Genomic DNA, 13051 nt, shown 5'->3' on the forward strand with positions numbered 1-13051 from the left:
CACGTTTTAAACTAGACGATTTAAAGGCTCTTTTCAGAGCCACCCACGTTTTCATAAAGAGCAGCTGTTTTCATAAAGAGCGCCCACGTTTTTATAAAGAACAACAGGAACTCACCAGCTTTAAGCTTGGTGAGTTCCTAATGCACAAGTGTTAAGGATAAAGTGGGTCGGGGCGTCTCGCACGTGTTGGGTGGTGAGGTTATGGAATTAAGGCAGACAGACACTAGAAGGACCACCAGAGGCAAGGTCTGGGTCGTGTCGGTCAAGTACTGCTTTTATTTGCTGGCTTGATTTCTTAGTCCAGAGCGCCAACCTTGCTAAACTTTGCAAGAGGATAGAATATGTTCTACCAGTCATTTGTAACGCGTTCCAAAGTGCTAGTACAAAACGTTAGCACAAATCTGAATACTGAAATTAAGTGACACTCTAGAAGGCCGTCATTATGTGATAACTGTTGGGATGGCAATCTGGGTTTTCAGCCCGATTGTACAGTTACTAGAACTAGGCCGGATGTTAGATAAGATCCTCGGTCCCCAAGTAGTTACTCGGGATTTCAACTAAGAATGGGGGCAAGAGTCCCGAGATGTGTAAGAACCCATCTTCCTCGTTGCATAAGACAGGAGGCGCAAACCGCGAAAAAAAAAAAAAGAAAATGTGGGCTGAGGTATTGTTGCAAAAACCGTAATCAAACAAACTTCCACAAAGTAGTACAGAGGAGTAAAATGATGCAAAAATGAGAAAGTTAACTTGTCTTTAGCTGGCACTTCAGATCTCCAAGTACAAGTGAAAACCAATTAACAGCAAAAGACCACAAACAGGTGAAACTACTTTTTACATAATTTAGTGGTTAGTGTGAAATGGAACATTTTGATTGGTTAACAAGACATTTGTTCTAAGGGCCACTGAGGGAGCGCAAGCAGAACCTTATTTACATGGACTCCGCCCCTCTATGACGACACTGTTGGATATTAACCAATAAAAACGTAATACTGTGCTAGTCTTCATTTGCATACAGGCTCTATAAGTAGCGCGTAACCAGCCTGCTTCGGTGTAGTCGGGATCACTTCTACTGGCGTGTGGGGATTCTCCTGTGTGAAGATGCCGGATCCAGCGAAATCTGCTCCTGCTCCTAAGAAAGGTTCTAAAAAGGCTGTCACGAAAGTGCAGAAGAAAGACGGTAAGAAGCGCAAGCGCAGCCGGAAGGAGAGCTATTCTGTTTATGTATATAAAGTGCTGAAGCAGGTTCATCCAGACACCGGCATTTCTTCGAAGGCCATGGGCATTATGAACTCCTTCGTGAACGACATCTTCGAGCGCATCGCGGGCGAAGCGTCGCGCCTGGCGCATTACAACAAGCGCTCGACTATCACGTCCCGGGAGATCCAGACGGCTGTGCGCCTGCTGCTGCCCGGCGAGTTAGCCAAGCACGCCGTGTCGGAAGGCACCAAGGCGGTCACCAAGTACACCAGTTCGAAGTAAGCGTGCACGAGACGAACTAGAACATCTATTTTACCCCAAAGGCTCTTTTCAGAGCCACTTAAATTATCGGGGAAAGTGGCTGTAAACACTTGATAAAAGGTGGGTTTAATTGTTGGTTGGGTAGGGTGGGCCCATGATCACGAGTGCTTTTAGACTTGGGGCTAGATTGGGACAGTGATTGAATGGTTGCCCTGTTAAAATCTAGGACCTCCCATGGTCCAGTGGTGCCACCTAGTGGTATGTGTCATGTCGCTGGTAACAAGTGATTGGTCCTTAAGGTGGTTCCTACCTAGTCTGAGTCTTCAATGGGAGCTTAGGTACGGAGGAGCGGGGAAGGGCTGTCTCTTATTAAACTAGTAAGTGAGTTGGGTTTCATTTTATTCTAGTGTACAGATAGCCCTATAGTTTCCCCAGTTGCCGCTGTTTCTTAATGTTTTAATCTGTTTTTAACATAAATCTCTAGGTGTCTGTCACAAACTTTCAACATCACCAGGTGCTTTAGTACGTTGGCCTACCTAGCCCCGTTACCCTCAACCAGATAGATTTCCCACCCCACCCCCTCCATCACACTCCCCATGGGATATTGGCAGTATCTGGAGACATTTTTGATTGTCATCGCTTGGGGAGAGGGGCGCTACTGGCATCTAGTGGGTAGATGCCAGGGATGCTGCTAAACATCCTATAATGCCTAGGAGAGCCCCCACTACCAAGAATTATTTGGTGAATGATGTTGACCCTTGCGCCAAGGTTGAGAGACCCAGTGCCCAAAGACTTCCCTTCCTTCAGTATATTTTCCCTTCTGGGTTTAATCCTCATTTAGGTCAAACCTTTCCCCACTCCTACCCTGCTTTTGGTGAAAACTGAGCAGCACTTAACTTACTGTGCTTGTTTACACTCCTCCACAGGAAAATTATCTTCTCCAGGGTAAGGACCTTGTCTTGGTTCTGTAACTCCTGGTTATAAGGCCCACCTCCAAGCTTGCGAAACATACTTCCAGGTGCCTCTCCTGAAGTTCCCTGATAAGGTCCCGTTGGAGGTGGGGGACTGGTGAGGTGGTTTTTAGTGTTCTCAGGTGTATATTTTTAGAATAGATTTTGGGGGCATGGTGTACAAAAGGGCAGTTAACATGTGGGATGAATTTCTAAGGCCCTCTCAGTTCAAAACTTGCATAACTCAAGACCAATCCCGAAAAAGGCTGGATATTCTACCAAATAAAATATACCCTTGAGGCAAAAGGAAAAGTCTTAGCTTCCAATTCACTTGACAGTCGAGTTTTGAAATTAAGCCATTCCTGGTTAAACTTGGGGGAATTTAAAATGAATTTTTTAAATGCTTAAAATGAATTTTATTCATTTGTAATGTAGGAGTTCGAATTTACATCTAATTAAAAGTTGCATAAAGTGGGCTGTATGTGATTTCTTTCACTGGGAAATTAAGATTCTCAGTGAGTCATCTTTCCCTAGAGACTATCAGACAAGCGACCAGGGAAAGATGACTCAACTGAGAATCTAAAATTTCTAGTTGAAAGAAAAGAAATCATTATACAACACATTCTATGGTAGGAAAAATCACTCTATAAGTGAGAATTTACATGTGCCAGACCCTGTGCTAGGTGATGGGGATATACAGGTGCTCTCCTTCCCAAGTCCATGAAGTGCACCTGGAATTTTATTTGCGACCAATATATCAAGTATCCTCTGGGAAGTTGTTTTTAAGTTTTAGTTTTACCCAATTTTCACTGTAACATCTTTCAACTTTTTAATCATCTGATTTTTGTAAAATGGAATTCTTCATCGTTCCCTTTAAATTCTGTGACTCGGTGTCATTATTTCTGTACTCCTCATCCAGGTTGTAACATTTTCTTTTCACTTTAATATGTCTCTTTAAACTTAAAATTTTCACATAGCCTATTTTTTAGGGTTTTTCATTATATTGGAAAGCTCTGGCTGTCCCACCCTCTTGCCCGCAAAGCAATTTAAGTCACATTGTACTTGGCTCCCAGCATCTCAAACCTGCTGAAGCTTTCTTTGTTCACCATGATCCTAGCTTGAGAGAAATTTTATTTTCTTGTTCCCTGTGAGATTCATTTTCTTTTGCAGAGGGTATGACTATAGTAAAGCATGGGAATAAGCCTTTTCTCAGTCATCCCAAGTAAAATTTATCAGAAAATATTGTTGGCTTAACATGTCCCATATCCAACCGTACTCGACACTTCCACTGCTGTCTTCCCACTCCAAGCCACCATCACACCTCCCAGGTATTTGCAATGACTTTCTGACTGGTCTCTTTGCTTCCGCCTCTACCCTCACTCTATTTTCCACAAACCAGCTAGAGTAAACTTTCTGAAACCTCTAAGTCAGATCATGTCACTCCCACACCATCCTGCCCAACTGAAAATCCCCATATGGCTTCAAAGAGAAGGTCCCACACCATCCTGCCCAACTGAAAATCCCCATATGGCTTCAGAGAGAAGGTCCACACTGATACAATGGCCCACATCCACCTCCTCTCTTACCACTCTCCCTTTTGTTTGTTCTGTTTCATCACACTTGTCTCCCTGCTCTACCTCGAATACACCAAGGCCCTCCTATCTCAGGGTCTTTGTGCTTGCCATTTCTTCTGGAAAAGCTTTTCCCCCAGATATTTATATGACTGGCTTCCTCATTTCTTAGGCTTCTGCTCAAAACTTCCATTACTCTTCAGTTCTTCCTTGACTTATGTAAGATAGCAAGCCCACCTCCCTCTCTCCCCCCATTTCTTGGTACTCCTTGTCCCCATACCTTGCTAAATTTTCTTCCGTGTATCATCTGAATACTAATGTATTTATTTACTTATTTGTTTATTACTGAATCAGAGACTGCTACTCATAAAAGCTGTTCTTCTTTCCTTACTTTAACCCCCTGCTTTATGGGTGCATGGCTTCTCAGTTAAAGGCTAATTTACCAGTTTTTCTTGCATCTGGGTTTGTTCATAAGACAAAGTTCTGAGCCAATGAGATATGAATGGAAGTGATACATATTATCTCTAGTTTGTGTCCTAAAAAGGAATAGATATGTACTGCCCTTGCCTTTTTACACTCTCCTCTGGCTGGGTTACAGATACAATGGCAGGCACTCTGGGCCCAGAAACAGAAGCCATGTGATGAGAATAGCAGAACTGTTCTACTAACCCTGGACGTGAGAGATGAATAAACTTGTATTTAAGCCACTTTTTTTTTTAATATTTGGCACAAAAATTTAGACTGTTCTCCAACCAATACGTTGTCTGACTCTCCTCCTACCTTCTCAGAGTAAGTCCTAAGAAGGTAGGTACTTTGTTTTGTTCACTGCACTTTGCCCATCATCTCGAGCTGTACCTGGAATAGAGTGGGCACTCAGTAAATACTGATGGGATGAATAGATTGATGAGGGAAGGAGTGGTTGAGAGGGAGGGCAGTGGGATTGGATTTATGAGATGCAGAACTCTAAGAGTTGGCTTTAACAAAAAATGATTTTAAAAATCTTTTGCCCTCTGAATGGGGAACAGCACAATATGGAGTGAAGGTCTAGGTGAAGTTGCAGACACCATGGTCCACAAATCAGTTTAGAAGCTTCATAGTGTAAGTTGTTGGGTATTTAAGGATACTTACCTACACTAACTCAGAAGCAGTAAGAGAGTAAAGGAAAACTTTTGTTTCCTCTACTATTCTCAGTACTTCTGGCCACCAAGTATGTGGGTTTTCCACACCAAGCAATCCTGACATTAACTACGTGAAGTTAGTGCAGACCCCACAGGTTAAGGGCTCAGTCCAAAAAGATTGCCCCTCCACCCCCTGTACCAACTTCAGATGCCAATCACAAGTAGTGGGTCCCTAGGTTACACACACCTCTGTCAGTCTTGGCTACAAATCAGGAGTTCCCACAACCCCCTCCTCAGACTCAATAATTTGCTATAACAGCTTACAGAACTCAGGGAAACACTTACATTTACCAGTCTATTATAAAGGATATAGTAAAGGATACAGATGACCAGCCAGATGAAGATGTACATAGGGTAAGTGTCCTGAGTGCAGGAGCTTCTGTCCCCGTGTAATTGGGGTGTCTATGTGGCTTCCTGGCATGTGGATATGTTCACTGACCCAGAAGCTTTCTGAATCTCATAGTTTAGGGGTTTTTATGGAGGCTTCATCAAGTAGGCATGATGGATTATTAACTCAACTTCCAGTCCCTGTCTCTTCCCTGGAGGATGGGGGGTGTGGGTTAACAGCTTCAATCTTCTAATCATAGCCTGGCCTTTCTGGTGACCAGCCCCTGTCCTGAACTCCCCAGGAGTCCACCAAGAGTCGTCTCATTAGAACAAAATATGCTCCTATTACCCTGGAAATTTCAAGGGATTTAGGAGCTCTATGTCAGGAATTGGGGTCAAAGACCAAATATTAGAACAAATGATGTCCTTAGCACCCCTATCACTCAGGGAATTACAAGAGTTTTAGGAGCTCTGTGTTAGAAACTGGGGGAAGAGATCAAACATACATTTATCATGTCACAGTCCAGCCCCTGGTCTCTAGCCATGGACCCCTTATAGCAAACCAATTATAAAAGTCAAAAGATACTGGCTGAAAGGCAGTGTACTGTAGTGGTGATGGGCATTAGCTTTGAGTCCCAGCTAACCCACCTAAGAGCTATATGACCTTGGGAAAGTTTCTTTACTCTTCTGAACCTCAATTTCCTCATCTGTAAAACGAGAAAAATAATGGAACCTACCCTCAAGACTTGTGAAGATTAAATGAGATAATGTACTTAATGCACTTAGTACAGCAGCTGGAACATGGCAAATATTCGATCAGTGTTTCTCCCATTATTGTGGCTGGGAAGGCACTTGCACGAGCACCCTTGTACCTCCAGAGCACATTTCCTTCCCAACAAGTTGTGCTTTAAGAGATTTCTAGTGATTTGAGAGTCAACTCCCTAAGCATCTTGCAGTAGAGCAGTAAGACCTTCTTTATCTTAAAAACATCCAAGAAGGCAATGCCACAATTTACTTGTTGGGCCTCTGACACTGTAGAATCTTTAAGTATCTGCTATGTGTCCCAAAAGGGAAAAAAATGAATTAAATAATAAAAGACCTTATTTCTAGTGTCTGTTACTAGTGCTCTGTAAAGACCAATATAATCTTTGGCAAATACCTTTAAAAATATATATCAGATGATGTTTGCAATACCTCCCATCAATGCTTTCAGAAAAAATTGAAATACTTTCATCTCAATACTTCTTTCTGATTTCTGAGTTGAAAGCTCTGAATTTTGAGGATTTACACAAGAGCAAGCCAAATGAATAGAAATGATGTAGGCATACTATCAGGTAGCACAGAGAAGGACACACCTTATAACCAAAAGGAGAATGTGCAGATATTTGGGAAATGTTTAATTAGAAATTCAAAAATGGGCTCGGTGGAGTCAGGTTGATGACTTCTGAGTTCTTCATTTCTGCTTGTTAATGTACTTCATGTTTTTCCTCTCAGTATTTTCAAGATGAACCTCCTGTTCCTGTCACTATTCAGGGATGAAAGTTTCCCCAAGAATATAAGACTTTCTTATTCAAACTACAGTCCAAGGAGTGGTAAACAAGTAAGATGGCAGTCCCAAGACCTTAATATTTCTTTTCTTTGACCAAGAACTCATTACACAATAGATGAGATATTTCAGATGGTTCTGCTAAAAAGAAGCATAAGAATCTAGAGAGTATCACTATCAACCAATCCAAGGAACTTTGCTTTAGATGGCCAAAACCAGAAACAGAGAGCCAAGTAAGAGAACTCATAGAGCTTGAGCAATTCTTTAGCATTTTGCCTTGAAGGATCCAAGCCTGGATGCTGACCGTATTGTCCCAAGGATGGTAAAGAGGTAATGGCTTGGGATTGGCTGAGTATTTTGAGAGAGAGAGAGATTGACAGATCAAGATCTCAGTTGATCTTGGGACTGAGGCAGCACAAGGCACCCAGAAGAAGGAATTCTTGTAGCAAAAAATGGAGGATGCAGATTTGTGAAATGAAATAAGGAACAATGTATCTCTGTTGTTTTACATGATCAAAGGCAATAATTTTAAATTATCAGAAGGTAGGGGAAAATCCATATCACTCTTTTGATATCAGTGTTTTTAACATTCAGGGGAACAGAAAATACCTAAAGATATCAGCTTTATTTTTTGTTGTTGTTGGCAATGATGTTTGAGCTTTGTGTAGGTCTTAGTTTCCAGTTAGTGGGATTATCATTTTGAAATGCATTGAAGGAAAACTCCTTAGGCCAAGAGGGAATGTGAAACAGAGTTCAGACACACCACAGATATAACCCTGGACAAAGGTTGTTCAGTGTTCTTAATAAAATTCCCAATCCTAGGGATGGGCCTTAAACTACTTGAATTTCTCTCTGGAGATGTATATTTCCTATAGTTTGGCATGTCTACTTACTCAAGACCCCTATTATAACATGTAGAATAAGCAGGAGAAAGGCATACTGATTAACTTGTATATGCATCAACCATAAGATTACTTCTAGCGAGGGAGCATGTCCTTGTTTTCGTAGGCTTCTTCCTTCTCCTCCCTGCTGCAATATGAAAATCAAATAAGAATGATTTTGCTTATATGAGCTTCTTTGTAGGGAACTTTTCCTGTGATGTCTTTTTAAATATTTGAATTTTGATTTTCACAATTTTTTCACATTAATATCAAGGAACTGGGCAACAGAAATTATTATTATTTTTAAATTTTATATATTTTGGCTGTGCCAGGTCTTAGTTGCGGCATAGGGGATCTTGTTTTTTTTCAGTTGCCACATGCAGACTTCTTAGTTGCAGTATGCGGACTTCTTAGTTGTGGCATGCATGCGGGATCTAGTTCCCCAGCCAGGGATCCAACCCGGGCCGCCTGCATTGGGAGCATGGAGTCTTACCCACTGGACCACCAGGGAAGTCCCCAGAAATTATTCTTAAGTGAATTTTTTTTCAGAAACAGCAAGTATGCATAGAGAACACAATTTTAGGATTAGCAGGAAAGTTAACCAAGGTAGAAATGGAATTTCAATTCTTAGCCTAGGGGAAAAAAAAGGAAGGAATCTTTTCATTTGTCTAAGGGAATTTCATTGCATTTATGATTGTGGGATGTGTTTAGGCAGGAAGGGGCATAATAGATAAATCTTTCTGGATTAGCATATGCAAATCATTTATAATGGGAAATAGCAAAGTCCCAACGATTATAAGAGTAAAACAAAACAACTCTGACTATTCTTCCTGACAGGAGAAAACAGTAATATATATGTACATGAATTACAAGCATGACTGAGTCTTCTAGATTGAGTCGGTGGATAACCATGTAGCAGGGCCCCACAACAGCACAGAGGTGTCAAAGTAAATACATAATCTGACAGCGTAGAAGGATGATGTGTTCTTAAAATCTTCTCAGTATGCCACTGTATTAGTAAAGAGCGCAGGCTCATAAAACAGATCACCTGGTTTGTAACCCATCCCTGCTCTTTATCAGTGGTGTGACTAGGGCAAGTTTTTGGACCTTCTATGCTTTTTCCTCATCTTTTTTTTTTTTTTTTGGTGGGGGGATGCAGTGCAGCATGGCTTGTGGGATCTTAGTTCCCCCACCAGGGATTGAACCTGGGCCCTGGCAGTGAAAGCACTGAGTCCTAACCACTGGACCGCCAGGGAATTCCCTAGTTTCCTCATCTTTAAATTGAGAATAATAGTAATGCTTACTTTATAATGTTTTTTTGAAAGGTGAATGAGTAAATACATATAAAAATTCTTAGACTGATGCTTGACACAACATTTCAATAACTGTTAGTTGCCGTTGATAGTAGGGAACTCCTGTTGAGTGCTATGGAAGTTTTTCATCTCTAATGTACAGTAAAATATCTACTAATTCAAGATAGTGTCCCAAACATATGTTGCATTCTTCCCATTTTGCACCCCAAATTCCTTAAATGATAGAAAACTGACAAAAAAGATGGCAAATGGGTTAAGAGTGAAGAGTGCAAAAACAGTAAACATCTTGGAAATTTAAAATTTGGTTATTGACACAAAAATTCAACAGTAGGACTGAGTCCAGAATAGAATCAATACAACTGGGAGAAAATAGGGGAGCTGAAAGATGAAGCCTAGAAATCCCCCCACAATGCTGTATAAAAAGATATAAAGGTAGAAAATATGAAAAAAAGTTAAATGACATGGAAGATAGATTCAGATGTTCCAAAATTCACCCAGTAGGAGTTTAGAAGGAGAGAATAGAAATAATGTAAAAAATAAAATACAGGTCTACCAAATAAGGTTTGCTGATTGTACACTGCACAGCTTCAGGAGCACCATTTAAATTATAATCTTTGTGAATGGTATCCCCTGCAGTTGTGCAGTGCACAACCCAAGTGTCATACATGGTGGTCCTGAGGAAGTAAAGAAAAGGAGACTTTCACAGAATATATATCTTCAGACTGCAAGGTCCCATTAAATGCAGAGCATATAGATATGAACTAAAAGTATCTTAACCTAGAGACATGGCAATAAAATTTCAAAACACAAGAGTTAAGGAGACAATTCTAGAAACACCCAGAGAAAATTCTTACAAAGAAATAGAAATCAAATTATGTCAGACTTTTCATTTGGACAACACTGGATATAAGAAGACAATCGGTATTTTTTTAAATCTAGGGAAAATAATTTTGAAACTAAATTTCTATATCCAGCCAAACTATCATCTAAGTGTGGGTGACTTTTCAGACCCTCCCTGAAAGAATTTCTGGAGTTGTATTCCTGCAAGAATCAGAAAAGATTCTAAGGGGAAGATGTGCGATACCAGAAGGGGGCCATGTGCCCAGTAAAATATATTGCTAAGTCTAAATAAGTTTAGATTCTAGAAAAATTTCTTTAAGGCTTAGAATACTTGGTATTTATTCACCCACCTAATTTCATAATTAAATAAATTTATTGAGAAATTAGAAATCAGGTGATAGGAGAGAGATGAAATAAATGAAGCAGAAAAGGTTCAAATAACAAAGAAATATAATACATATACCAAGTTACCTGTAATACAAATTTAAAAAGAAATGTGCTATAAATGATAGATACAAAGTACTGTGAAGTTAGAGATACAGGTGACATTGTTCGTGATATCCTGGGTCATACAAGAAGCATTAATTTATTGTATCCATCATGTATTGAAATCTCCCTCTGTTTTGATTACTGATTCAAGTTTGGATTTTAAGATTTTTGTTTACGTAACTGTGATTACAGAGTTTTTTACATGTATGGTTTCTGCTCCGCATTTTGTCTACTATTTTGAAGAAACAAGAGCTCAAAACTGTTAGTGATTTCAAATATATACGTCCTTTGGTGTAGATCCTAAAAAATTGAAAAGAAAATCTGGACTTCAAATTCCAGATGATATTGACATGGCGAGAAATAAAATAAGCTAACTAATATTTATGTTATATTTAGGAGGAGGATATAGATATTATTCTAGAAGTTGTTAGAAAAGTGTAAGTTTAAATATATATGTATATACAAAATGTATATGTATAAAAGCTGACTATAAAGCACTAGAAGAGGGATATTTCATATTCAGAAAAGCAGAAATCCATTAAGCAGTGATCAAGAATTGTTTGCACTTGAAAGGCGATTGTAGGAAGAAAAATTCCACTTGAACTAATATGAAACCCATTTGCTAATTGTGGGAGGGGAAATAAAGCTTTTAAATTATACAGTGTAAAAAAAATTGTTTGCACCTAACACAGGTACACACACATGCATAGACTCATACGCGTGTACATACAACAAAGATTTCTAATAAGTCAACAATCATAGTGGTGATTATGTTAACACAGACACATCTTGCTCAAGAATTAAAAGACCAAGTCGACTAAAACTTGTTTCAAGATATAGAGGATTTGAAGAACATAGTTAACAAAAGTAATCATAAGTATAAGATTATACCTATACCATCTTGTATCCAAAATGGAAAAAGTACTTTATACTGAAATTCACATGCAATACTGATTCAAAACTGACTATGTGTGAGATGACAAATGAAAACTCAACAAGTGTTGAATAAGCTGAAACCATACAAGATATATTTACTAATCATAATGCAATGAAATAACTAAAAATACTCTCCTTGATCTATACTGTTAGGGAAAAGCACATGGTTAAAGAAGATATCGAAATAAAAATTATATAGTATTTAGAAATAAACAAAGTGAGCACTATATATTAAAACCTATATGAAGAAGTCAGAGGACCTCTTCATAGCTTTAAATGCATTTATGAGAAAATAAGAACTTTTAAAAATAATGAATTAAGCTTTATATTTAAAAGCTAATAAAGGAACAATAAAACCTGAGGAAAGTAGAAGGAATAAATTAGGATAGAAATCATTGGAATAGATCATACTTCCCCACTCTCCCCAAAACAGAATTAATCAATAAAACCAAAATCTGGTTCTTTGAAAGAAAATTTAAAAGTTAATCCTTTGGTAAATTTAATATTGAAAGAAAAATTACACAAATAACATCAGCAAAATTAGATATTGAAGTATTAAAATGGTATGTATATTTTGATACAGATATTTACAAATGTAGACAACTCATTTTTCAATACAAATGATCAAAGTTGCCTTAAGAAGAGTAGAATACCTGAATAAAAAATTAGCTATAGGAGGAACTGAAAAGATAGGCAAAGATCTACCCTTAAAAACAGCACCAGGCCCAGACAGTTTTACCAGACACTGGGGGAAGAGACAATACTTATTATATAAATTGATCATGATAATGGAAAAATATTAAAAGCCACCTACTAATATTATGGGGCAATGAGAGCAACAAATATTATTAAGATTAAGCGAAATAACCCCTGCAAGGCAAATGAAAGAGTATTTGGTACATAAAAATAATCCATAAAAGTTAGATATTATGAGCCAGAATATAGATTTCAAAGTAGAAAGAGAGGTAATTGGGATAAGAAACTGCAACACAAGGAGTTATTAAGTGTAAGGTTAAGATTTGAATTCTAGTTTATTGTGCCCAAAGCCTGTGAAATTTCAAGAAATTATTTCTTTAAAGTTAGAAAATATTATTTTCTAAAATAAATATGATACTTACAATCCCATTGTACATACCTATTTCTTTTCTTCAAGGCTTTTTTCCTGCCCGTGCAGAAGTTGTCCTCAAAGTTACAGCCAGACTCCAGATGATTGCTGTTTCACTGGAGATCATGCCATTGCTTCCTCAAAATTAAATTATCTTTTCAGAATACACCATATTTGGGGAATTTATTTCTCCAGGATGTGTAAACCAATTATTTCTAGCCTTTCTTAGAGGTTTTCTATCTCCATTTAACTCACATACCGTGTTTTGGCATCTTTCCCTTCCACACATGCTCCTTCTCCAGAATTTATTCTTTCGTATCCTAAGCCAAAGGGTTAAGGAATAATACGTGCTTAGTGTGACAAGAAGCTGAAAGGGGAAGACAGGAAGATGAACTTCTTACCCTTTTGGGGATTTGACCCCATATTTAGAAACAAACAAAGATATGAGGAATAAAGG

General features: G+C 38.7%; 1 protein-coding gene across 1 annotated transcript; it reads left to right on the forward strand.

The window, feature by feature from the left end:
* Positions 1–162: 162 nt before the first annotated feature.
* On the forward strand, positions 163–1839 carry LOC132514427 (histone H2B type 2-F). Its single transcript, XM_060139100.1, has one exon. It carries the CDS (start codon positions 1099–1101, stop codon positions 1477–1479), a length of 381 nt encoding a protein of 126 aa, XP_059995083.1. The 5' UTR covers positions 163–1098; the 3' UTR covers positions 1480–1839.
* Positions 1840–13051: the final 11212 nt, after the last annotated feature.

The sequence above is a fragment of the Lagenorhynchus albirostris genome, chromosome 2 (genome assembly GCF_949774975.1).
Source record: "Lagenorhynchus albirostris chromosome 2, mLagAlb1.1, whole genome shotgun sequence".
NCBI lineage: Eukaryota > Metazoa > Chordata > Mammalia > Artiodactyla > Delphinidae > Lagenorhynchus > Lagenorhynchus albirostris.